Here is a 25,825-nt window from a genome sequence, read left to right as displayed (position 1 = left end):
TTATAATCAGTAATCATACAGTCTAAAGCTTCATTGAAATCTTCCAGTTGTCGTACTGATTTGTGTACCTCTTTGACCAGTTTATTATAATTTTCAGTACATTTGTATACAGTAAAATCCAACCAGAAAGCAATTTGACAATTTCAACAATCAATAAATAGAAAGCAGCCATCACCAAAATTCTCCGTTTCCCAAATTTGGAATGATTCCTAGAAATCCGAGAACATTTACAGGATTCCAAACCTGCTTTATCTCCCCAACACCATATCAAGTATTTTCTTCAAGAATCCCACCTAATCACTACTTTTAAACCCATTTAAAAACCTGCCTCTGTCAGCTGATATCTTCATACCTCGTGCTTCCTTGCTTTGCATTTGATATAGCGCTTTCACGTCTTCTAGCGCTTCACAGAATATGCTGTAAAGTGAATTGACCACATATTTGTGGGCGAAACACAGCAGCCAATTGCGCACGGCAGTATCCCACAAACAGTCGTGGATTGAGTGACCAATTTAATATTGTTTTTTTTGAGGAATTATTATTCCCCGAAAAGCGATCTACAATTCTCCCTTGATTCCTTCAAGACCCTTGCGTGTGCAATTCACTTATCAACTCTTAGGTAAACAGAGGCATGCGCTCTCCCTCCTCCCCTCTTGTATTGCTCAGTGGTTCATCCCGAACTTAAACCTGATTTCTTAATAATAATAATAATAATCCTTGCATTGGATATAGCGCTTTTCACGTGGGGAGGACGTCCCAAAGCGCTTCACAGAACACACTGTAAAGTGAATAGACTGTATATTTGTGGACGAACGCGGCGGCCAATTGCACACAGCAATGTCCCACACACAGTCGTAGATTGGAAATGACCAATTTATTATTGTTTTTGTTTCGGAGGGATTATTATTAGGCTGTGTGTGGAGTAAGGAAACTTGCCCAAGGTTTCGCCCTCTGCCTGGAATTGAACTCAGGTCTCTCAGCTACAGTGAGCTACAGGAGCTACAGGAGCTACTCTGAGCTACAGGACTCCACAAACTGTATAAACTGTGAAGCGCTTTGGGATGTCCTCTCGAACGTGAAAGGTGCTATATCAAATATAATGACTATTATTTAGGTTGACACTCAAGTGCAGCGAGGTGGACATTGTGCTCTATTTGGAAACACTGTCCTTCAAATAAAGTACCCACAACACTATTTGACATAGGATTTTCCTTGAATTGTTCTGACAAACAATCCTCCAGATGATATATATATATAAATGAATTGGTCGTTCACCTCAACCTCAAATGAAAACATTTCAGAAACAGGATTTTTCACTTTGAATTTGTGACGACAGTGATTTAATTTCCGCTGGACCTAATCCGTGTTTCGCCAGGACCTTCTGGATCGAGCAAACGTCTTTCTTAAAATATCCAAACACGTCAAAGCGATCGTCGTGCTTCATCTCCACGCCTCCAGCAAAGGCGAGGAACCCCAGGTAAACGTCATCTAGTGGGAAGACTGGGACAATAAGGGACGCTTTGTACAATCTCCTCACGGAACTAATTGTCATGATGAAGGCACCCCCAGCCGCAAACGGTGGGTAATGGTTACAGAAATACAAAGTTCTATTCACACTATATTTACCGAACCTGAGGACAGGATCGTTCCAGTGAATATATCCATACATCATTGGCTTGGACTCATCTTGGTTTTGCTGCAGATACGTCAAAAGGTTTGGTAGGTTTACAAAAATATCATCATCCCCTTTGAAGACCATTGAGGCAGCTGAGCAGCTGTGTGAAAGATACTCCAGAAAGCAGCGCTCCTTCAGTGGCAAGTGGTGATGAGTCTCGGTAAAGTTCCACACGATCAGATCTCCGAAAGAGTTGGACTCCAACTTCACGAGATCCATGATGCCTTTTTCTTCCACCTGAGCCAAGAGAAAGATGTGACGTACCACCACATCAGGTTTGGTTGAATCCTTCACCCAAGTATCCCGCAGTAAGCGGCGCCTGTCAAACCTAGAAGAGTGAGATTTGAGAGCCAGCAAAATTAGCCGTTGTCCACTGGATACGTGACACAGGTCAGGCGGGGCTATCGCTATCTGACATATGTAGCTCTGCAGATATGGAAACTCATCGGCAAAATTTCTTGTCACCAGAGTGAAAGTACTGGCAGGAGTGAGAGCCGATGAGAATGTTCTGTTGATAACTATTGGGACCCGGCCGCCTCCTATGTCTACCCTCAGGGTACTGGTGATGTTTCTGATGTTCTCGTCAACTTTCCAGAACCTTTGCTGGTTTGGTTCTGGGATTTGCGCGTCCCCTTGGAGGTTCAGTGATGTGCCCAAGTGATCTACGGACCACTTCAGTATAAACTGCCGATAGAGAGCAAAGAGCACCAATGCCATTTGCAGGACAAGCAGCAACGTAATGAAAAATGCCAACTGTTTCCGTGCCATTCTTACCAACCTGTTAAACAGATCATTTTGTGCATCAGTAAACAACCAACAAACAACAACAACAACAAAACTACATTTCAGGTTGGGAGAATGTCCCAAGGCGTCAGACAATCAGTGTTTCATACCCGAGTTGGGTGGTCGGGGCTGGGGGGGGAAGGTGGGTGCCCGAAGGCACAGTCGAAGGGGAGGGTCTTGAGACGGGTCTTGAAGGAGGTAAAGGAGGGCACAAGACAGAGGGACTGCGGGATAGAGCTCCACAAAGTAGGGACAGAGAGACAGAAGGCCCAACAACAACAACAATAAAACTACATTTATAGAGCGCCTTTCAAGTCAGGAGGAAACTCCTGATGTGAAAGGAATCATAATCAAAAACAAGGAACTTTGAACAAAGAATGGAGAGGCTTTGTTTGATGTTAGTTGATCACACTCAGCAAGTGCACAGTTCCATGAAACTTGTGATCAAAAAATTATCACGAGTGATCCTGGTTTGATTCCCAGGAGGATGAAACTTTAGGCAAGTTTCCTCACTCCACACACCTCTGTTTACCGAGCAGTCAGTAGGAACCAGGAGGTTAGTCGATTGGCAGATCGCTTTTCCAGGGGTAACAATCCTTTCAAAAAAAAAACAAGTTGATCACTCAATCCACAACTGTTTGTGGGAAACTGCTGTGCGCAATTGGCTTCTGCTTTCGCCCACAAAATATAGTCAACCCACTTTACAGTGTATCCTGTGAAGCGCTTCGAGACGTCTCAAAAACGTGATAACGCGCTATATCAAATGTAAGGATTATTATTATTAAATCTTGAACAAAAGAAGAGACTAATGCACGATCTGAAGATTACTGGACTCGGGGCCATTGGGAGGTATAATGCACTAAATGTTTAAAACCCTTTAAGGTTAAACTTGGCATTTCTTCAATGTCGACCAACTCAGAGTTAGGTGTGTACAAGCTGCAGCACAAAACTATTGGAAGCAAGTACAGTACTGTAATGTGGAACTTACTGCTACATTCCAATTGTTCCTCTCACCAGTTGAGAAAAGTTTAACCCAAAACAGGTTTCATATCAGACCTTTTCTTCTTGTGGTGCTTCAGACGGTTGCAGGGTAGTGAGGGCAGTTTTGGGGGGTGGGGTTGTGGGCTCAGAAATGTCAGTAGACCAGAAACATGTTTCTGGAAGACTCACTATTGGACCGACTCCTGTGTGGGAGTAGTTGCTGCTGTTTTTCTAGTTTTTCTAGTTTTACAATTCAATTTCGTTTTAACAACACAAACATTAGTTCTGAACATGCTCCATTAGCATTTAGAAACAGGAATAACAACATAAAATGGCTCTCTATATGCAATGGATCCATTCTTTCAATCTAAGTGAATAATTAACAGTGCAATATTTTATGATATACAAATAAGTTGCTTGTTTATGGGATAAGCTTTGTTCCAGGAAACTGAACATACAACAACTTGTATTTATGTAGCACCCCTCATGCCGGAAGGCATCTTAGAGCCCTTTTTTGTGGCAGAAAAATGGTATCTGTATCAAAATTTTCTAAAATCTGAATAATTTTAGACTTTTATCCAGTTCTCCCTCTCTCTTTGTGCCGCACTTCCTTTAATAACTCACCACATCACTTTTCTCACATAAGGAAACTGCAAGATCCTAGTCTTCACCTTCAAAGCCCTCCAAGGCCTCGCTCCGCCTTACCTCTGCGACCTCCTACCAACCTGCTCTCTCCCCCCACTCAGCAGGCTCCGACATGCTTCACGTCCCCTGCCTTGCCCATCCCACCATTGGCAGGCGGACCTTCAGCCACTCTGCCCCCACCCTCTGGAATTCCATTCCGCAGTCTCACTGCCTCGCCCTCTCCCTTGCCTCCTTCAAGACGCATCTCAAGACTCTCTTCTTCAACCGTGCTCGGTTGCTGTGCTCTCAAAGTCTAAATAGCCCAACTTATACTGCAAATCGTAACTGAAAACAACAAGGAATGGGGAGGCTTTGTTTGATGTTGACTGTGCGTGCTCATCAAATGCATGCTTCCCTGTAACTCAAGAAATGATCACAAGTAATCCTGGGTTCGATTCCGGGAGGATGAAACTTTCGGCAAGTTTTCTTACTCCACAAGCTTCTGTTTACCTAACAGTAAGTAGGAACCCAGTTGTTAGAGAATTGGCAGATCACTTTTCTATTAAAACCCTTTCAAAAAATTATATTTAAATGTTCAAAACCCTTTAAGGTTAAACTTGGCATTTCTGCACTGTCAACAAACAGTTAGGTGTGTACAAACTGCAGCGCCAAACTACTGGAAGCAAGTAATAATAATAATAATAATCCTTGCATTTGATATAGCGCTTTTCACGTCTTCTCGTCGTCTCAAAGCGCTTCACAGAATAGACTGTAAAGTGAATTGACAGTATTTTTGTGAGCGAAACGCGGCAGTCAATTGCGCACAGTAATGTCCCACAAACAGTCGTGGATTGAAAATGACCAATTTATTACTGTTTTGTTTTTGAGGGATTATTATTAGGCGTGTGGAGTAAGGAAACTTGCCCAAGGTTTCGCCCTGACCTGCCTGGAGTTGAACCCAGGTGTCTCGCTTGCAAGGCGAGTGCTCTAACAACAACAACAAAATTACATTTATAAAGCACCTTTCACGTCGGGAAGACGTCCCAAAGCGCTGAACAGTCAGCTGTCAGGGCCCGAGCATGGTAGAGGGTTGGTGTAGGGGTGAGGGAAGGCAGAGAGGTGGGAGGGAGACCAAAGGCACGGTGAAAGAGAAGGGTCTTGAGACCGGCCTTGAAGGATGCGAGGGAGGAAGCGAGGCAAAGGGACCGTGGGATGGAGTTCCAGAGTGTGTGGGCAGAGAGGCTGAAAGCCCGGCCACCGATGGTAGGGCAGGTCGGGCGGGAGACATGGAGTAGGCCGGAGCCGATGAACGGAGGAAGCAAGCAGGTTGGTAGGGAGTCAGCATGTCAGAGAGGTAGGAGGGGGCAAGGCTATGGATGGCCGACCTTAAAGCTGAGGATGAGGTTCTTGAACCGTGGAGTCAGGCGAGGGTGCGAGTGGAGCGATGGGGTCACGGAGCCTGGTGCGTGAGAGTACATGAGCTGCAGAGTTTTGGATGATTTGCAGCTTGTGAAGGGAAGCATTCGGAAGGCCGATGAGGAGGGAGTTCCCGTAATCAAGTCTTGAGGTGACGAATGCGTGGGTGAGGGTTTCAGGCAGTGGCGGAGTCCTGGCAATGTTGCGGAGGTGGTGGTAGGCAGTGCCGGTCATGGCGCGGATGTGGGGAAGAAAGGACAGTTCAGGGTCGAAAAAAGACACCCAGGTGTTGTGGAATTAACAGTCACAGAGGATTCGGTCACACCAATGAGCTCTTTTATTACTCGCATGCAAGGAGAAGCGCCAGTCCGGCATCAGAGACCCCGGGCTGCACACTCTGCCCTGCAGTACTTTACAAGAGCTTTTCTACCGCATATTAACATATTTAGCTGACCAACAATTTATTATCCAATCATAACTTTATACATTTGGCTGCTCACATAGCGTGATCCTAGTCACGTAGCTAATCTCTTATCCGGATCAGGTGGTCTTGGTTTGGCCCTGAAAAGCGGCTCAGTCCGGTTTTCAGTCAGTCATATCACATCCAGCCATTGTCTGCCGTAACATCTGTGGCCGTTCATGTACTCTTGTAAACAGGGAGTTAATGGTTACATCTGTTTCCAGCATAACCTAGCTGCACTTTGTAATTTTCCACCCAGGTTCCTGACTGGCTTAATGAGGTTGAGTGTGCAGCCATGGAGGCTGATGCTGCCAGCGCCTGAGATCAAGAGGGTCTTGGTCTTGCTGACGTTGAGTTGGAGAAAGTTCGCCCTCATCCAAGACTTGATGTCGGACAGGCAGTCGGTCAGGACCTCAGTAGTTCTGGAGTTCAGGGTGGAGGCAGAGAGGTAGAGTTGGGTACCTCTCTGTCATCCGCATACATGTGGATATTTACCCCATTTGTGCGGATGACGTCACCAAGGGGGAGCATGTAGAGGGTGAAGAGGAGGGGACCGAGGACAGAGCCCTGAGCAACAGCGCCCGAGACAGTGCGGGGGCTGGAGGAGAAACTGTTTGCTGCGACAAAGTGGAGGCGTTGTGAAAGGTAGAACCTGAACCAGTCAAGGACAGAACCTTGAAGGTTGAGGTGGGAGGAGAGGCGGTGGAGGATTGAGTGGTCCACGGTGTCAAAGGCGGTGGAGAGGTCGAGGAGGACGAGGAGGCAGAGGGAGTCCTGGTCACACATGGTCAGGATGTCGTTTGCGACCTTGACCAGAGCAGTTTCAGTGCTGTGGGCAGCACGGAAACCCGAGTGGAGGGGTTCATGGAGGGAGTGAGAGGAGAAGAAAGAGCGAAGCTGGGAGGCAACTCTCAAGGACCTTGGATAGGAAAGGGAGATTTGAGATGGGCTGGTAGCTAGAGAGCTGTGATGGGTCGAGGGAAGGTTTTTTCAAGGTGGGCTTGATAGTGGCTGTTTTGAGGGCGGAAGGAACAGTGCCAGATGACATGGAGAGGTTAATGATGTCAGCAACAGTGGGGCAAGGAGGTGGAGCTGGGATTTAAGGAGAGGGGTGGGGATGGGGTCGAGGGAGCAGGTGGTGGACTTCATGGAGGTTACCGTGTTGAAGACAGAGGAGAGGGGTGACAAGTTCAAAGGTGTGGACGGATGGGTAATTGTGTGGGTCGAGGGTTGGGAGGGGTTGGAAGTTGGGAGGGCAGTGGCAGCTGTGCAGATTCCCTCAATTTTAGACTCGAGGAAGTACAGCATTTTCTTGCAGTGAGAGTTGGAGGAAAGTATCTGCGAGGTGTGTCGGGGAGGGAAGAGGAGCCGGTTAGTGGTGGAGAACAGGAGCCTGGGATTGCCTTTTGCCTCCAGGATTAACCTGGAATAGAAGGATGATTTGGCTGAGGCGAGAGCAGAGCGGTAGTTCTTGATGAGGTCCAGCCAGATATGGCGGTGGACTATTAGGCCGGATTTGAGCCAAGTGCTTTCGGCAGACCGCACCTGGTCCTTAAGCAAGCGGAGGTGGCTGGTGAACCAGGGTGAGGATCAGGAATAGGAAGCAGTTCGGGAGGTGAGGGGGGCAAGGACGTTGAGTGTGGCGGAGAGGGTGCTGTGGAGAAGAGTGAGTGCAGTGAGTGGATTGTTGCGAGAGGTGGGCCAGAGGGTGAGGAGATCAGAGGACTCCAGGGCAGCAGAAAGGGATTGCGGGGAGATCTTCTTCCACGGGTGGTAGAAGATGGTAGTAGGTTTGGAGGCAGCGGGGAGAGGGATATGGTAGTTGAGGGAGATGAAATGGTAGTCAGAGATGGACTTGTCAGTGATGGTGATATCCGAGACCCTGAGGCCCCGGGTGATCACCAGGTCGAGCGGGTGACCGTGGGTGTGGGTAGCAGAGTGGATGTGGAGGGAGAGGTTGAGAGAGGAGAGGAGAGAGAAGTCTGAGGAGATGGAGCAGGAGGGAGTGAAGTGGAGGATGAAGTCACCTAGAATGATGAGACGGTTGGAAGAGGCAGAGAGAGGCAAAGAGAGTGGAGATGTCAGAGATGAAGGTGGGAGAGGATTTTGGGGGGCGGTAGAGTAAAAGAATTTTCAGAGAGCAGTGGGAGGGATAGCAGACGGTAAGGTGTGGAGTAGGGGGATAGGGCAATTGATGCCCTGGATATGAGGGCCACACCATCGCCACGACGGTTAGGGCATGGGGTATGGTGGTAAGTGTAGCCGGGTGGTGTGGCCTCAGTGAGGGGGAAGATGTCACCTGGGGTGATCCAGGTTTCTGTTAGTGCCATGAAGTCAATGTTCTTATGGAGGATGAGTTAATTGATGGCCAGGGTCTTGTTGGAGATGGAGCGGACATTTTGAAGTCCAATGCGGAGTGGACAGTTGGCAGGGGGATGTGTGGGATGGGAGGGGGTAGTAGAATGGTTGGGAGGGTGGGTGGGGATGCAGATGAGGGAGAAGTTAGCCCCCGGAGTCAGGGTCCGGGGTGGTTTGTGGTGGTAGTGGGGAATGGGGCAGTCGGTGTGGCTGCTGCTGGTTAGCCAGCGCCGACTGCCATGATGAGCCCAGCGGAGGATTCCCAGGCTGGAGCAGAGGGAGGCAGTGAGGGGGGTCAGGCAGCGATAAGAGGCGGGGAGAGCGGAGAGAGAGCAGGACAGAGTGGGAGAGCTGCAGGGAGGGGGTCATTTTGAGGGAGGGCCAGCTCGGGTCGGGGGCAGCAGCCAAGAAGCGCACGCTGGGACAAGAGGCGGCGGGTTTAGTAGGACATTATCAGCCTGCAGGAGGCTGAGAGGGATAGAGTTGGCGCAGAGGGGCAAGGGCGCTCATTGTGGAAAGCAACGAGCAGCCTGCAGGGGAAAGATAGGGAAAACAGACAGACAGGGAGGGAGGGAGGGAGAGGGACACTCGTACAGGCTGTCCTGTGCTATACTGTGCAGTACCTGTAATGTACAATACTCTTACATAAGAACATAAGAATTAGGAGCAGGAGTAGGCCATTCGGCCTTCGTGCCTGCTCCGCCATTCAATAAGATCATGGCTGATCTTCTGACCGACCTCTGATTACCTGCCCTATCCCCATATCCCCTAATCCATCTATTTTTCAAGAATCTATCAGTCTCAGCCTTGAAAATGTTCAAGGACTGAGCATCTACAGCTTTCTGGGGTAGTGAATTCCATAAGTTCACTACCCTCTGAGTGAAGAAATGTTTCCTCAACTCTGTTCTAAGAGGCGGACCCTTAATTTTAAGACTGTGACCCCTGGTTATAGATTCTCCCACCAGGGGAAACAGTCCCTTAGTGTCTACTTTATCAGCCCTTTAAGAATCTTACAAGTTTCAATAAGATCCACCCTAATTCTTCTGTACTCTAGAGAATATAGTCCTAGTTTATGCAGCCTATCCTCATAGGTCAGTCCCCTCATCCCAGGAACTAACCGAGTGAATCTACGCTGCACCCCCTCTAGGGCAAGTATGTCCTTTTTTAAATAAGGAGACCAAAACTGCACACAATATTCTAGGTGCGGTCTCACCAAAGCAGCAAGTTGCAGCAAGATTTCCCTACTCTTATATTCTAAACCTTTTGAAATGATCGCTGACATGCCGTTCGCCTTCTTAGTTGCTGCTGCACCTGCAAACTAACTTTTTGGGACTGGTGTACAAGGACACCCAAATCCCTTTGAATACTAACACTATCTAACTTCTCCCCTTTCAGAAAATAATCTGTTCTTTTATTCTTGCTACCGAGGTGAATAATTTCACACTTGCTAACATTGAATTCCATCTGCCACCTACTTGCCCACTCCCCTAGCCTATCTATATCTTGTTGCAATCTTTTTGCATCATCTTGAGAGCATTCCAGTTGTTCCTCTCTTGTGGTTCTTCAGACTGTTGCTGGGAAACAGGGGTGGGTAGAAATATCAAAGCGTCACTGACCTTGAAAGGTGTTATTGCATTGTCCGTCTACCTGTGTGTGGGTCAATGCTGCTGTTTATCTAGTTCTACTTGAAGGCATTGCACAGGTCAATTTCTTTTTAAAATGACCAAACATTAGTTCTGAACATGCTCTGTTAGCATTTAAAAATAGGAAAACATAAAATGGCTCTCTATACACAATGTAGCCATTCTTTCAATCAAGGTAAATAATTAATAATAATAATAATAATAATCCTTGCATTTGATATAGCGCTCTTCACTTCTTCCAGATGTCCCAAAGAGCCTCACAGAATATACTGTAAAGTGAATTGACTGTATATTTGTGGGCGAACGCGGCAGCCAATTGCGCATAGCAATGTCCCACAAACAGTCGTAGATTGAAAATGACCAATTTTATTATTGTTTTGTTTTTTGGAGGGATTATTATTAGGGCTGTGGAGTAAGGAAACTTGCCCAAGGTTTCGCCCTGACCTGCCGGGAATTGAACTCAGGTGCCTCGCTTGCAAAGCGAGTGCTCTAATCACTGAGCTACAGGACTCCACAATATATAGAACAATACGATATACAAATAAGTTGTCTGATGATGGGATAAGATCTGTAACAGTCCCATCTTATCACGTCTTTAAGACGTCTCAAAGAGCTTCACAGAATATCCTATAAAGTCAATTAACTGTATATTTTGTGGCAAAATGCTATAACCGCTACGCTACAGGACTCCACATGAAAGATTACTTTAGTGGAATCAGGCAATTCAAGTCAACTAGTCGATGCTGGTGTTTATACTTCAAATGAGTATCCACCCTTTCTTTACCCTCATAGCCTTCTAATCCCATTTTTTTAATACCGTTCTGAGGAAAGGTCATAGACCTGAAACGTTAAATCATTTTCCTTCTCTCCGTGGATACAGCCTGACCTGCTGCGTGTTCCCGATGACTTCTGTATTTATGCTATATTGGTTTTCAGTATGTTGAGTGTCAGACACTCGGCTGAACACATGGTTTCCATGTGTGTCAAGCACCTTGCTGATCAGAATAATGGATTTCCGAATGCGTCAAAATGAAATATGCCTCGAAACAAAACTGCAAATCCTTCATGCAAAATTAACGGTAAAATGGATCAACTCACCACACAGGCAGAAAGTTGGTTGTTTCCGATTAGACAGAAATTTATGAGACAATAACCCATCAACTGTAGCTACAGTAAGTGGAAGGAGATAATCTTACCCGCCCACGATACCAGCAGCAGAAAGATGCAGGGTGATTCAGTCTCGTTTCCCATCATCCAGTCATTATCCTGCTTATATGAGAGATAACCTAGTGACTCGCCAATTAATTCAGCTAGGACCAGACCAACACAGCTGTGAATTATTTGTTTCTGGAAAAGATGATGGATTTTAATGTTAATTTCTCTAAAGAAATAGTTTCTATTGCTAAGTGCTCACAACACACTGTTGTTGAGAATCGTGTATTCATCTTTTTTAAAAAGCTGAGGAACAATCTTACTTGATTATCGAGCAATTGCATATTTCCACGTTAGCTTTAATAGGCTGTACTTTGTAATCCATTGCTTCTCTCTGCACAGTTAATAAGGCCTTGAAGCAGGCCTGCTACATTCTGCAAAATGAGGTCGTCAAGCTGCTGGTTTTCATTCTCAACAAAGGATTCTCAGTTCCGCGCTGCAGTCTTCAAGTACACCACTGAAAGGCAGTCATGCACTATGAATCACAGAGAGTCCTCCCACAAAACAATATTAGAAACTGTTTCATTCCAGGCGTTTTAAGATTCTTTGGTGCTGCGTTTATACGACTGGAAGCAAAGCGCTTTGCCCCACAAAAGGTGGAGCAAGTTTTTTTTTTGTGAGAACAAAAATCCGGATTGTTTTGTCCAAATTACGTAAATTACGTATGATGTTGATTCATGTTGCCTTTTTTTTATATAAAGCAGTAAACTTTATGTGAAGACAGTTGGTCAGGACTTCTACCCGCGTCTATTTATGTAACTCTATTTACATGCGGTCCACAAATATAATTGGGAGGAGCATAAGGCAGGACCTGCAATGCAAAGCAATCCACACATTCATAATAGCACCTTAATAGCCAACAGTTTTATTTTGATGTTCTAACATTTCAAATCAGGAAGCTATAAGAAATGAACGATCGGTATTTTTTATCTCTTAACCAGGGAAACAACTTTCAAGCCAAACTTCATGAAGAAACTTAACAACTGTCCGTAAATCGAACCAGTCGCGAAACTGACAGTACATTCTCATTGCTTTGTCACTGATAACATCAACAAAAACAGTTTTCAACATTTTCAAATGGAAAATACATCCTTTATGCTGGACTTTCACTAGGTTTGGTGATCCATGGTGAAGTCCAATCGTGAGGCCATAATTTGTTAGATAAACGTTGTGAGCTGGGCTCGGGTCAGTGAAGATGTTTCTAAATTGGCAAAAAAATGGTCTCTCCAAATTTTAATGTGAGCAATTGTCAGGAAGGTACAGGACTATGCCATTACAACGGGCTGTTTGGGGTCCCAAACATTAGATGCTGTGTTACAACAGGTCTGTGAAATAAACATGGCCACCAGTCCCGCTTCCAGGTCAACTCTCGTTATCACTGGTGGCTTCCTGTACATGCATCCGCGCACGAGAAAGGGTTTGGTCAGCTGTGACTGCTCTCACCAGTGTTTCTAAAGTTAGAAACGTTCACTCAGCTGTCTTTATGACTTCCAGCACACTGTATGCACATGCAGGAAGCCAGCTGATCTGCATCAGAAACCAGAAGTGTCCAATGGTGACATGTTTTATAAGTAAATCCAACAAGGTACTTAATAACGGGATTCTCTTGTATTTGATATCCTGTACTATGAAGAATTAATGAACAGGATGACAATATTCAATTTGGGGACTGCAGAATAATGTCTACCTTCATTCAATTATAAAGAAACAATGGAACAATATTGCTAAAGTTTATCTGTTATTGAATGGATGTGGAAGCCTGTTTGAATTCACACATTGAAAAAACAACAACAGTATAACTTTGTCAAAAGAATCATATCAAGATAATGATAGCATGGTCAGTACTGTAATGTACTCTACTGTACAACTTTAAAAAAGATTTAAAGTATTATTTGTGTCAGATATCTTCACGTAATTCTTATTTTAGGCTGTGAAATCAGAGAGCAAGTTAACTCCTGACATTATCATACGACTACTAGCTCCCATTCCAGAGAAGAATTGGAAGAGCCATGGGAACACATTGCTTGTCCATCTTATTGGCCTAAGAATGATGTACGATCCAGGAACCTAACACAACGATTCACAAAAACTATCACATATAAACCTAGCAACAACTTTTTTACCTTGTTCAAAATGTTGAGGTCAATAGAGCCTCATCACCAAGTGCGGTTTAGATTTTCAACAAGTGAACATTATCTCCAAAACGTTGGTACGCAAAACAATTCAAATCAAATCAATGACCACAAATTTGCAATTTCTTCTTCTTTTAATCCATGTTTTGCCAATAGTTTCTTAACGGTGAGCACATCCTTCTTCAAATATCCAAACACGTCAAAGCGATCGTCGTGCTTCATCTCCACGCCTCCAGCAAAGGCGAGGAACCCCAGGTAGACGTCATCTAGTGGGAAGACTGGGACTATAAGGGACGCTTCGTACAATCTCTTCACGGAACTACTTGTCATGATGAAGGCACCCCCAGCCGCAAACGGTGGGTAATGGTTACCCAAATACAAAGTTCTATTCACACTATATTTACCAAACCTGAGGACAGGATCGTTCCAGTGAATATATCCATACATCATTGGCTTGGACTCATCTCGGTTCTGCTCCAGGTACGTGAAAAGGTTTGGTAGGTTTACAAAAATATCATCATCCCCTTTGAAGACCATTGAGGCAGCTGAGCAGCTGTGTGAAAGGTACTCCAGAAAGCAACGCTCCTTCAGTGGCAAGTGGTGTTGATTCTCGGTAAAGTTCCACACAATTAGATCTCGGAAAGAGTTGGACTCCAACTTCACGAGATCCATGATGCCTTTTTCTTCCACATGAGCCAAGAGGAATACGTGACGTACCACCACGTCAGGTTTGGTTAAATCGTTCACCCAAGTATCCCGCAGTAAGCGGCGCCTGTCAAACCCTGAAGAATGAGATTTGAGAGCCAACAATATTAGCCGTTGTCCATTGGATACGTGACACAGGTCGTAAGGCACTAACAAAATCTGACATTTGTAGTTCTGCAGGTATGGAAGCTCATCAAGGAATTTTCTTCTTTCCAGTATGAAACATTTACCACCCTTGTGAGGATGCGAGATATGTCTAGTGATCAGCATTATTGTGCCACTCTCCCCAGTTATCTTCAGCGTGCTGGTGGACCAGTTTATAAGCAGGTGATTGTATATCGTCAATACGATTTGCACGACCACCAACAGGGCTACTGCAGCTGCAACTTGCTTTTTGGTCATGTTTGCTAACCTGTCAAAAGTTTAAAAAAAATTAAATTTAAAATTTTTCCACTGCTAAATTGTAAGCATTCGTAAGGTTAACTTTAACATGCAGAGTTACGGCTAATGCAGGGGCGGTGGAGACGTCCGTCTCAAAGGCGTTTCACAGGATATACAGTGTGTTATGCGGGTGATTTTGTAGATGCGGCACGGGTACTCGCATGATGGGACGAACGGCCTCTTCTTTTGCTTCGACTAGCTCTCCCTCCCAACCTCCCCCCACCACCGGGCGCTTAATAATCCCCCCGCACCCCAAACCTTAGCAACATTTCACATGCGCGAGACTCAACAAGAAGATTCCATTTATAGAGCGCCTTTCACGTCGGGAGGACGTCCCAAGGCGCTGTACAGTTGGGTCAGGACCCGAGCATTGGGGGGAAATGGTCAGGGTGAGGGGAGGGAGAGAGCGAGGAGGGGGTAGAGAGTCGAGAGGGGAGCTGAAGGCTGAAGGTCAAAGAGAAAGGTCTTGAGACCGGCCTTGAAGGAGGAACGGGAGGAGGCGGCGAAGGCACTGGGGATGGAGTTCCAGAGCCGAGGGGCTGAGAGGCTGAAGGCCCGACCACCGATGTTAGGGCGGTTGGGGCGGGGGATGTGGAGCAGACCGGAGCCAGAGGAACGGAGGGTACGGGCAGGTAAGTAGGGGAATAGTAGGTCGGAAAGGTAGGAGGGAGCGAGGCCGTGAATGGCCGAGCAAGACTCGACTGAAAGATGGCGGCTGGGGTGGGGGAGGTGAGGGAGGGGGTTTGAAGAAGTTGTCAAAACCCAAATGTTCCTCCACCTAATTACGGGGCTGTGTGAGTTCAACATTGGGGGGGGGGAGTGGGGGGGTAGTGTCGAAGCTGTGAGGCCTGGGAGCAGGGCAGTCAGGCGGCCATTGTGGGGCCGGGGGTGGGGTGGGAGGCTGTTATCTTGCAATGAGTCACTGAGGATTCTGTGCCTGAGAAGCCATCCAGCCATCGTATGCGCAGCTTTAACCCCGCTGTCCGCCGCCCTGCACCACCCCCTCACCCTTCCCTTCGGCCTCTCCGCCGCCGCTACCTCGAGAGAGAGAGAGAGAGACCGACACAAAATGGCGGCTCGCGGCGCCAACGCGGGCGCCTTTCCCGCCCGCTTCTCCGCATCTCGCGAGACTCCGAAACCCCGCCCCCCCCCCTCTCTCCCACGCGCTGGGTGGGGTGCGCGCGTGCGCACGCGCGAGAGCGCATTCGGCCCACGTGACCGGGCCGCGCGGCCGCTCTTTGGTCGCCGATCTCGCTGACGGTCGCTCATCGATCGAGGCTGTTGATGCGTCTGCGTCCACGGTCCCGGAGTTACGCTGAGATGTGATTGGCTCCGTGGGCGTCGTTCGTCTCATTTGCACCCCGTCTCGTTTCAACAAAGCCTTCGAGACTTTTGTGTTACATGATTATTATTATTATTGTTGTTACGTCCATGCTTTCGTGTCTTACTCCCCCCCCCCGCCCCCCCCTTGTGTGATGGTTAATGAAGTTAATCAACCGTCAATTAATTAAGTAAATGAGTTAATTCGCCACAAGTGGCACTGTGACTGCCAGAGCCGAGCCGCGTCTCGTCTGGCTGGGCCGCGGTCTCCTATTGGGTGATTTGGACGTCAATCAAATGAAAGGCCCTCTTCTTATTGGATGGTATTTGCGTCAATCGAATCACATGGGCGGGACCGCCGCCGCGGATTGGCTCAACGCGTGCGTCAGCCAGTCGAGGTGGGAGCTGTGACCTCCGCCGAAAAAGCTCAATCACGTGTCAATCGCCATTGTAACACGCCATCTCCGATTGGCTGAGGTGCGCGTCAATCAAGCGGTGCAGAGCCGGGGGGCGGGGTTTAGGTTAAGTTGCCATCTCCAATTGGACAATTGACGGGTCAATCACATCATGTCGCTCTCTGATTGGCTTAATCTGTCAAACCCAGGCGGGAGGTCATTTCGTGGACGGTTTTTTTTTCCCCTTCCGCCCCTCCGCGCCCTCCCGCCGCCGCCGCCGCCGGAAGTTGCTGAGCGGAGAAGGAGGAGGAGGAGGGCGGAGAAGCGATGGCGCTGGTGGATGCCGGCAAGCTGAGCGCCCTGAGTGTGGCCCAGCTCCACCAGCTGCTGGCGGACGAGGAGCAGCTCAAGAAGATGGCGGAGGAGATTATGGTGGAGGTGAGGGCGGCGGCGACAGACAGACAGAGAGACAGAGAGAGAGAGAGGGGCCGGTGGCGGAGGGGGAGAGGCCGAGGCCTGAGCCCTGTAAACAACGGCCACCCAGAAACGCCGCACCCCGGGCGGGGGTCCCCCCCCCTCCCCACCCACCCACCCAAAGCCTTGCAGGCCCCGCATCCGAACTGCTTCACTTTACACTTACATCCAGCGAAGCGCTTTGAAGCGTCTCAGTGACCGTGATAAGGCGCTATATCAAATGCAAGGATTATTATTATTATCATCATCATCATCATCCGCCCGGGCCCTGCCCTCCCTCCCGCCCTGTGTCGGGCCCCTCGCAGTAAGCGGTTCTGCCATATAATGAGGAATAACATTCCTCGCGTTTGACGCGGCGCCTTATGTCGCTGAGACGTCACGGCCGTGTTTTTTTTTTGTCGGCGTCCAGCCACCACCACAACAACTTGCACTTATGTAGCGCCCTCCATTGCAGGGTAGTGTCTCGGGAGCGCTTAACGGTGGCGGAGCCTGACTTCGACCCGGCCGGCGGCGGGGGGGGAAGGGGGGGATAGAGGTGGACGATCGAAAGGGAAGGTTTTCAGGTGGGACTTGGAAAAAGGGAAGGGAGGGGGGGGGGGGGGCAAGGTGGAGGGATTGAGGGAGAGTGTTCAAGAGCTCTGGGGCGTAGCGGCCGAAAGCGTGAGTGTATATGTGTATTACACTTTGCTTTGCCCCGAAATACTACCGTATTGTTTAGATAAATCCATCTCCTCCCCATTTGGCTCAACCTGCTGAGGCGCTATATCAAATGCAAGGATTATTATTTATTCACGCCACATAGTTTTGGACAAATAAAATTGACACCCAACCCAAACTGCTGTTCCTAGGTCACTGCGTTGTCTGCAGGAATTCCCTGTGACCTGCCATGAGATGTTTTGCTGTTATAGATAAATATAAGTATTATTTGCGATGATAGGAACTGCACTTGAGCTCACAGTCAAAGTTGACATTGCAATGCAGTGCTGAGAGGGAGTATTTTTTTTGGTGGGGTGGAGGGGTGAGTCATTAAATTCCCAGCTTCCTGTCTGCCTGTTCAGGTGAATGCCAAAGGTCCTGTCTTACAATTTGAAAAAGGGGAAGGGAGGTCCTCGTGGTGGCTTGGCCAGCAATCCTAGATAAATTAAGTCATTCTCTTCATGTGGGACCTTGAGGCAAGATGGCTGCTATTAATTACACTGAAATACTGTGGGATATTTGAACATAGTCCGCTATATAAATGATGTAAGTTTGCTGTTTCACCAATCACTCCAATTGCTTGGCTGAGGACCAGGAAGTTACAGAAAAGGAATGAAACTGAGCACCTCGCCCTAGCTCTGCGATCTCCCGATCCAGCCGTTCTCTTTGCCCAGCAAACAGTGGCTTATTTCATGTCCGCCCCCCACCTCATCAGCCCCACCATCGCCATTTTGCCCCCGTTCTCTGGAGCTTCATTCCCGGAGGCCCTCCGAACTCGCTTGCTCCCTTTCCCTTTTTCAAGGTACATCAAGGCCTAACTCTTCAACCACGCTGTCTGTCATCTGTTCCCCTCAGCACCCCATTTCCCTCGGCTCCCATCCATCGCTCGGGTGCCCAGCTGCTTTAGGATGTACTTCCGACATGAAAAACACATTGGAAGGGAAACGCATAAATATTGCTTGTGCGGCCTGTGGAAACTTCTCAAATCCAGCAACTGGCCCTCAACAGCCAAAAGGTTGAACCACCCTGGTGTATGGTATGGAACATTAGGTAAAAAGGGGGAATGTAAGCAAAGACATAGGCAAAGTACTGTAATAGTTTTGAGTTCCAGGAGATAGGGTGCCATTCTACCCTGTGGGAGGGGTGCCATATAAATGCAAGTTGTTGTTGCGAGAGAGAGGAAGCTCTGGTGCGTGCATATCTTTGCACAGTTGAGCTGTGGTTCTCAATGAATTCATTATTAAAATGATGTGTTAACAAAGAGACCATAGTGCATTTTTTTCAATCATCTCCCCACACAACAAAATAATCACTTCCAGTTCCTTCAGGAGCAGACATTTCCCATTACCTTTTTTCCATACACCAGAAATGTTTTTGCAAACAAAGCTTTCTTTGTTACTCACTGTGATCTGAATGCACTCCTTTGGCCGCGCGTTGGTTTGTTCAGCTGCGGCTTTTGTTCAGGAAAGTAGCATTCATAAGAAGGGGGGTGGCCTAGAAACTAGATGAGTGCCCTGGCAAGGATTAATCCTCGGCTTTCTTCTCCCGGCAACACTAACCCCCCCCCCCCTTCCCCCCACCACACGCACACACACAATCTACCTCTTTTTGTTAGTCACTTTCAAAGCAAGTTTTTATATTTCTTCATTAAAACGTTTTATCTAGAATTTTTCATATTTAAAAAGCATTGTTTACCCGGCAATAAGTAGTAACCCAGTGATTGGTCGATTGGCGGATCGATATCTGGAGGTAATTAACGCTTCAATAAATAAATAATTTGATCACTCAATCTGCAACTGTTCGTGGGACGCTGCTGTGTGGAACTGGCTGCCGCATTTCGCTCACAAAATACACCGTCAATTCAATTTACGGTATATTCTGTGAAGTGCTTTGAGTCGTCTCCACAATGTGATAAGGTGCTCTATCAAATGCAAGGTTTATTATTGTTGTTATTCGTTGTTTGTTTACTAGTAAACAAACCAATTTGATTTACTTCCCCCTATGCTAAAATATTTCTAAGTCAAGGTTTCTACGAGAGCATGTTCGCTTTGCAACATTTGGCATTAAATTCAACAACAACTTGCACTTATATTATACTCTTCATGCAGGGTAGAGTCTGAAAATGGTATTTTGAGCAGAAGTATTTTGAGAAGTCGCTTTATAAATGTACATTATATTAATGAGCTATAAATTGGTCATTTTCAATCTACGACTGTTTGTGGGACATTGCTGTGTGCAATTGGCTGCCGCGTTCGCCCACAAATATACAGTCAATTCACTTTACAGTGTGTTCTGTGAAGCGCTTTGGGACGTCCTCCTGACGTGAAAAGCGCTATATCAAATGCGAGGATTATTATTATTATTATGAGGATTGGTTCTTAGTTTTAAAGTGTATCTTCCTGCTGTAGAAGCCAAGTGAACCTGAAAGGCAACAATTCAGATAACAGGATATGTCCTTCATGGGTTTCAAACAGGAAGTCGACAGGTGTATGACAGAGGGGAGGGGACATAGAACAGGTTCTACAGAGTTTGTTGCTTCAGGTAATCATCACATACCAGTTTGTTATAACATACCTGGCTAGAGCTGGAGTGTACTGCTGAAAGACAGAACAAGGTGATGTTGATGAGGTGAGAGGTTTTACATCTGAGGAGAGACTGGGACTGTGCTCTCCAGAACAGAAATGCTTGAGAGGAGACCCGATATAGGATTTTAGAATCGTGAGGCGTTTTAATAACATAATCGGGGAGAATTTATTGCCCCTGAGGAGAATGGGACTATAAGGATAATCCTTACATCTGATATAGTGCCTTATTACGTCTTTGAGATGTCTCAAAGCGCTTCACAGAATATACTGTAAAGTGTAGTGACTGTGTGTTTTGTGGGCGAAACTTGTGGGACTGGATAGATAGGGCTTTCAGGGAGCCAGAAAAGGCACGATGGATTGAATGACCTCTCTTTCCAACTTAGGCACTTCGAGACGCTACCCTGTGTGAACGCACTATACAAATACAAGTTGTTTATTTCTGTGGGTCAGTGTCGATGACTCGCATTAATTACACATTGGACGTGACCTCTCATTGTTCCCAATGGAGGAATGTGTGCGGCTTATTTTCTAAAGTGGATGTTTGTTGGTGAGCAAGCTCTCTGTCTTTTCAGGCACCGGATGTCCAGTCGACCAAAGACATGAGTCTTGCTAGCAATCGCAGTCTAGCAGAGCAGAACCTGCAGTATGACCCAAAGCTGAACCAATTGAAACTCCAGCTGATCAGCAAATATCAAGAGCTACAGACGGTGTTCGAAGCATATCAGATGCGCAAATCCAAATTAGGTAAAACCTGCTTTGCAATTACACCACGTTTATCCTGTGTGATTGTGATCTGTGATCACAACACTGGCACAGATTGGTTGAAAGGAAGCTCTTAACGCCTGCATTGAATCGCAGGAAACGTAGTCGTGACCCGTCACTGCGTACGCACTTACTGGCTGCATTGAATCACGCACGGGCAGTGTAGATTATCAATTAAATCGGATTTTGTACAATTTATACAGTTTGCTTGAACTCGGTCTTCACGTAAGTCATTAAGTGCTATTTAGGGTCCTGACTGATGTGAGTTTTACTGCTTTAGTCTCTTGATTCCCTCTAGACTTGGCTCTTGACCGAACTTTTATGAACGGATTGCATTGCTTGCTCGCAACAGTGAGAGCAATGTACATTGGGTGACCAGCCTACAAAAAGTAATGTCTTCATGTCAACAATTAAGTTGCTGTGAAGTTGCTTTGGGTTGTTGCGGTCTTATAGGTTCTGCTTCAAATGCAGGATTATTCATGAATGCATTCAGAGAGCCAAAGCCAACATCGTGGCCAGATTCACTGGGCTTTATTGCTTAACAGGATGTGGCCTTTGGGTTATCACTTGCTTCAGTGGAGCAGTTTTCCGGGCTGGATCGAGCCCAATCTATTGATATGTTTCCAGACTGAAGATGTTTTCTGTTAGCAGCCTGGCCGAGAGTCTGTCACACAGGTCAGGTGAACATCAGGTAAAATCGTAGGGGCATTTTTCAGCCACAAAATACCCAGTCACTACACTTTACAGATTATTGTGTGAAGCGCTTTGAGATGTCTCGAACACGTCATAGAAACAGGAGTAGACCATTCAGCCCCTCAAACAGAAATCTATCCACCTCAGTCTTGAAAATTTGAATGTATCCAGTCTTTTGAGGGAGAGAGTTACAGATTTCCACTACCCTTTGTGTGAAAATTAGTGATCAGGCGCTATATCAAGTGCAAGGATTATTATTAATAAAAGCTTGGCTGCATATCAACATCTGTCCAGACTGCAGTTCACAGCCTGACACTGTTGGCTTAACAGACAATTGCTTTTACTGGAGAGACACTATTTTCGTGCCATCGGGAAGTCAAAAATGTGACTTGCAAAGCCAGAGTGGCTGTTTTTTGCAGCCTTGATGTCCAATGGTTCCCAATGTCATAGTTTGTCTCCAATGGAACAAATGGAATCTTGACTCTTGCTAAATTGCGATGTTGCTCAATATGGTGGGAGGATGTTGTAGCTGACATCGATGTTGTTTGCTTCTCTCTGCAGACAGCAAGTCCAGCTGTTCTTCCATCGACACACTGCTCGCCCTCCTGCAAACAGAAGGTGCAAAAATCGAAGAGGAAACTGAGGTGAGCATTATCGTTTGTCCACACGAAGAAAGCATTCATCAGGATATACTGTGGAGTGCAGTTCCTCATTTCTACAGTAAATTCTGCGAGGAGTTATCCTGATGTGAAAAGCACTATATTAAATGTAAGAATTATTTTTCCGGAATAGTGTTTCTTCACTGGAGCCATTTTTCACAGCCCCTTTCACGTCGCAAGGCTGTCCCAAGGCGGTGTTAAGGATTTCCTCCTGAGTTGAGGGTCGGGTAATATCGTAGGGGTATTTTAGGAGGGTGGGGATAGGGGGTTGACCAAAGGCGCACAAGGTCCAAGAGAAGAGTCTTGAGACAGATTTTTTAAAAAAATAACCCTTTGTAACCGACGAAAATGTGTTGAGTTTGTCTGAAAACGTTAACGGAAAGGCTTTCCCCGTGTTGTTTCAGAACATGGCCAAGACCTTCCTGGACGGAGAAATACCGCTGGACACCTTCATTGACGAGTACCAGAGCAAGCGCAAGCTGGCACACCAGCGCCGGGTCAAGATCGAGAAGCTGCAGGAGATGGTCTTAAAGGGGCAGAGGCCCGCTCAACCCCACGTGGCTCAGCTCCACTGGCAGCCTGACCCAGCCCCAGCCAGCCAGACCCCCAACCCCACCACCGACCCCACCTTTCCCATCCCAGCCCCCCGCAGGGTTCTGCCACCGCCTTCTCTCTCGCAAGGATTCGCCTACCCCAATCCCTTCATGGGCCTGCCTCCGGGGCCCAGCCACGCGACCCCCTACCCGGCCTCTCCCTTCCCTCCTATCCCACCCCGCTCAGGCACGGCCGCCCCCACTCCCATTCCTCAGCCGGGCTACCCCCAACAATACAGGCTGCCTTATGCACCCCCGCCCGTTCCCCAGAAATCAGCACCTCAGGCTGGATTCATCCTGCAGTAACTTTGCTCATCAAATCAGACAGATCAAGTGGATTTCTTTCTATGCATTAGGTGCTTTCAATTCTACTGTTCTACTGTTATGTTAACAGTGAGTGTGTGTGTGTGAGTGAGTGGTTTGTAAATTGCGTGGTGAGGGGTGGGGGAGAGGAGAGAGAGGAGGAACATGTTCGCATTTAGCACTAAGGCGACTGCTGCTGACTGCTTCCATGTCTGCTCCAGAAATTGTTTTATTCGTGCACAGCTGAAAGGTATCGTTTCTTGTGCAAACACTATTTTTTGGGAATGTTCTCAGATGTCCCGGGGGGTGGCGGGGGCATCTTTTGTGGTAGCTTTAGATTTCTACAATTTTTCAAGTCGTTTTTAAATCTGTGGCTGCTCTTTTCTCGCGTGTACTATTTTAGCAGCTTGTCTCGGAAATTTAACCGATGCAAAAACTATTAATGCGTGCAAACAACTTATAATTGAATGATATGGGGGTTTGGGTGGGGTTTTGGAGGCTTCATTGCATTTCTTTTTCTATTGAAACAAAAATCCAACATTAGCACATAAGTTATTTGCGGCTTCAACTCAAGTCCACCATTCCAGTTTGAGCTACCTGAGAGAGTGCAAGGTTGTACTATGAGCCATAGGATGCGTGTGTGTTGTGGGGTGGGGGGGGTGCGTGTTTGGCTTAATCTTGGGGAGCATAATTTTGATTTATCATTCTCTGTCGGGCCAGGGGCAAACTTTACTGTTTCAAGCACAGTTTTTGGTTGTGTATATATATGCGTGTGTGTGTGTGTGTGTGTGTGTGTGTGTGTATACGCGTGAGTATGCGTGTACGCACCTCTTCTCCGTCCTTCCCCCACACCCCCGTCAGGTTCACAACCACGTTGTGTAACCGAGTGAACGTGTTTCTTGATCTTTTTACTGATTTCTATTTATTGTACTTCGGAAAACTTATTAAGGGGGAAAAAAGTAATAATTCTGCCTGAAGTTAATTCAGCATCAAACTCCTGCGACATTGTTGGTCCGTAAAGTCGTGGAGATTTACCAATCACCTCAGTGTTCTTGCGCTTTCTTGCTCTGATCAGGGTCTGGTGGAAACGTCTGATTAAATCAGATTGATTGCCTTTGTTAATTCAGTCGCTGATCACTCTGTGCTCCACAGATTGTTAAGATACATGGTTTGTTTATTCTATGATTAACTGAGTGTTGTAGCTTTTTAAGACTTTTTGTAAAAGGGGATCCCTGTCATATTCCACAACTAACTGAACTTACTCTTGGTATTCGATCGCTTGTGAAACTGAGAAAACTGGATGTTCTTTACTGTGATGTTTAACATGGGCGAGGGGGGATAATATAGGTGTAACATGTGGCAATGCTAATGGTGTTCCTTAATTCAGGAATTACTGGAGCCTCCTCTCAGTAACCGAACGCCAGTCATTCCGATCCTAAGGATCTCGGCAAATATATAGCATTAAAGTAAAATTCTGGCCGATTTCCTTAAAGAATTCCAATCCTGATTGCCACATGTTACTCTCCCCCCTCCCCCCCCCATCCCACTCACCTCAACCCCTTCCCTCTTGTTTTAAAATCCCCAAAGATGTTGGGTGGGGGGGTGAGAGGTGGGGGGACACCACCACCAGAAAAGGGTGCCAGGACACCAAACTCTGCCGATGTCTACCCGTTAAACGTGCTCGGGGTTTCAGGTGTCACCCGCGGTGTGTGTTCAGTGAGGCAGGTTGAAGCCGTCTCATTCAGGGACACTCGGAAGCGGCCGAGGGGGAGATCTGTGATGTGTGGGAGCACGGCCGGGAGGGGTACAATCCAGGAAGTATGCATGTTTATGTGCCTTAGTTCTCTCTCACAGGCAGTTGGCGGTGGTGGTGAAGGCAATGCCTTGTGTACTGATGAATGCTAACTCTGGCCGGGTGGGGGCGGGTTTCACATGTCGTTACGAGCAGTGAGTGCATTTGACTCGAATGTTATTTTTCTTGTGGGGGGAGGGGGGCGGCGGGGCGGGGGGGGGTGGGGGAAGAAGAGGAATTAAAACAGAATGTTTTGTAAAATGTAATAGTGAGCAGCAGCATGCAGTACATCGGAGGGAATGTGACATCGAAATCGTGCACAAGCTCGCGTTTGAAGTGTAAAGCGCGTGTACAGAGCGGGGATTACAGCGGTTGCCCGGGCACTCACGAGCAGCATTTGCGCGAGCGGAGGTTTATTATTCACAGCCGAGTCGGTGGGTCACGGTGGGCATTAAATCCGAACAGTGAAAGCTTGCTTGCGGAGCGCTGTTTCGTCAGCTCTCTATTCCCCGGCCTGGTCGCCCCTGGGCAAGGACGATAACTTGGGTTTCGAGTTACAGAACACCAGGCGTTTGCTACACTACTTGTTATTTTCCTATTGATTGGTAACTGAAAGCACCTTCAGCTGCTAACGACGTGCCTACCACAGGAGATCGAACCAGCCACGCTGCGGACTCCAGCATTGTCCACGGGCTGTTCACTCAGTCACGGGACGCCACTCATTCGCTCGCGCGCGGATTGAATTGTAAAAGTCTGCGGTTCCTACCTTCTGTTATTAATGAAGATTGTTGTAGTGGCGAAACTACAGGACGTTACCTCAATATTTTAATCATGTTCAACTAATAAAATTCAATGAGTTGCACCTGGGTCTGAAGGCATTTCACTTCTGCACAAGTAATAAATATTAATAATAAAAATACTTGCATTTGATATTGTGCGTTATCAAGTTGTTGAGACGTCTCCCAAGCGCTTCACAGAATGCACAGGAAAGTGCAGTAACTATTTTGTGGGTAAACCTGGCCGACACAGGTGATGGGTGAGGGATGCCAGCGTAAGTCAATGCACGCGGTCAAATTGACATTTGGAGACTGGTTCATTATTTTCCTACAGCGTTCTTGGTCCA

At 47.0% G+C, this 25,825-nt stretch overlaps 3 protein-coding genes across 7 annotated transcripts; 1 reads left to right on the top strand and 2 right to left on the bottom strand.

Annotated features, from left to right (window-relative positions):
- Positions 1-1,065: 1,065 nt before the first annotated feature.
- LOC103184282 (N-acetyllactosaminide beta-1,3-N-acetylglucosaminyltransferase 2-like) lies at positions 1,066-13,324 on the bottom strand. 5 transcript variants are annotated; one of them, XM_007902199.2, is made up of 3 exons: positions 13,276-13,324; positions 11,137-11,287; positions 1,066-2,453 (listed from the first exon to the last, which is right to left on the bottom strand). In XM_007902199.2, exon 3 carries the CDS (start codon positions 2,441-2,443, stop codon positions 1,298-1,300), a length of 1,146 nt encoding a protein of 381 aa, XP_007900390.1. In that variant the 5' UTR covers positions 2,444-2,453; positions 11,137-11,287; positions 13,276-13,324; the 3' UTR covers positions 1,066-1,297. The 5 variants fall into 5 exon arrangements, with proteins under 5 accessions (XP_007900390.1, XP_007900391.1, XP_007900392.1 ...); XM_007902200.2 differs by lacking the exon at positions 13,276-13,324 and adding an exon at positions 11,416-11,558; XM_007902201.2 differs by lacking the exons at positions 11,137-11,287; positions 13,276-13,324 and adding an exon at positions 5,449-5,526.
- On the bottom strand, positions 11,997-15,566 carry LOC103184281 (N-acetyllactosaminide beta-1,3-N-acetylglucosaminyltransferase 2). The gene is made up of 2 exons (XM_042337544.1): positions 15,469-15,566; positions 11,997-14,401 (listed from the first exon to the last, which is right to left on the bottom strand). Exons 1-2 carry the CDS (start codon positions 15,549-15,551, stop codon positions 13,381-13,383), a joined length of 1,104 nt encoding a protein of 367 aa, XP_042193478.1. The 5' UTR covers positions 15,552-15,566; the 3' UTR covers positions 11,997-13,380.
- Positions 15,567-16,424: 858 nt separating this feature from the next.
- On the top strand, positions 16,425-25,564 carry LOC103184284 (VPS37B subunit of ESCRT-I). Its single transcript, XM_007902205.2, has 4 exons — positions 16,425-16,583; positions 20,473-20,644; positions 21,917-21,999; positions 22,419-25,564. The coding sequence occupies exons 1-4, from the start codon at positions 16,473-16,475 to the stop codon at positions 22,911-22,913; spliced, it is 861 nt and encodes a 286-aa protein (XP_007900396.1). The 5' UTR covers positions 16,425-16,472; the 3' UTR covers positions 22,914-25,564.
- Positions 25,565-25,825: the final 261 nt, after the last annotated feature.

The sequence above is a fragment of the Callorhinchus milii genome, unplaced genomic scaffold (assembly GCF_018977255.1).
Source record: "Callorhinchus milii isolate IMCB2004 unplaced genomic scaffold, IMCB_Cmil_1.0 Scaffold8, whole genome shotgun sequence".
Lineage (NCBI taxonomy): Eukaryota > Metazoa > Chordata > Chondrichthyes > Chimaeriformes > Callorhinchidae > Callorhinchus > Callorhinchus milii.
Note: the sequence above shows the minus strand (reverse complement) of the source record. Positions and strands in the feature narration are given on the sequence as shown.

Excerpts from the sequence above, each read along its gene's own strand:
- LOC103184281 (XM_042337544.1), bottom strand. The coding sequence starts at position 15,551 with ATGCGGAGAAGCGGGCGGGAAAGGCGCCCGCGTTGGCGCCGCGAGCCG. Across the intron at positions 14,402-15,468 it reads CTCTCTCTCTCTCTCTCGAG|GTTAGCAAACATGACCAAAA; the intron begins GTAGCGGCGGCG and ends AACTTTTGACAG.
- LOC103184284 (XM_007902205.2), top strand. The coding sequence starts at position 16,473 with ATGGCGCTGGTGGATGCCGGCAAGCTGAGCGCCCTGAGTGTGGCCCAG. Across the intron at positions 16,584-20,472 it reads CGGAGGAGATTATGGTGGAG|GCACCGGATGTCCAGTCGAC; the intron begins GTGAGGGCGGCG and ends CTGTCTTTTCAG. Across the intron at positions 20,645-21,916 it reads GATGCGCAAATCCAAATTAG|ACAGCAAGTCCAGCTGTTCT; the intron begins GTAAAACCTGCT and ends TTCTCTCTGCAG.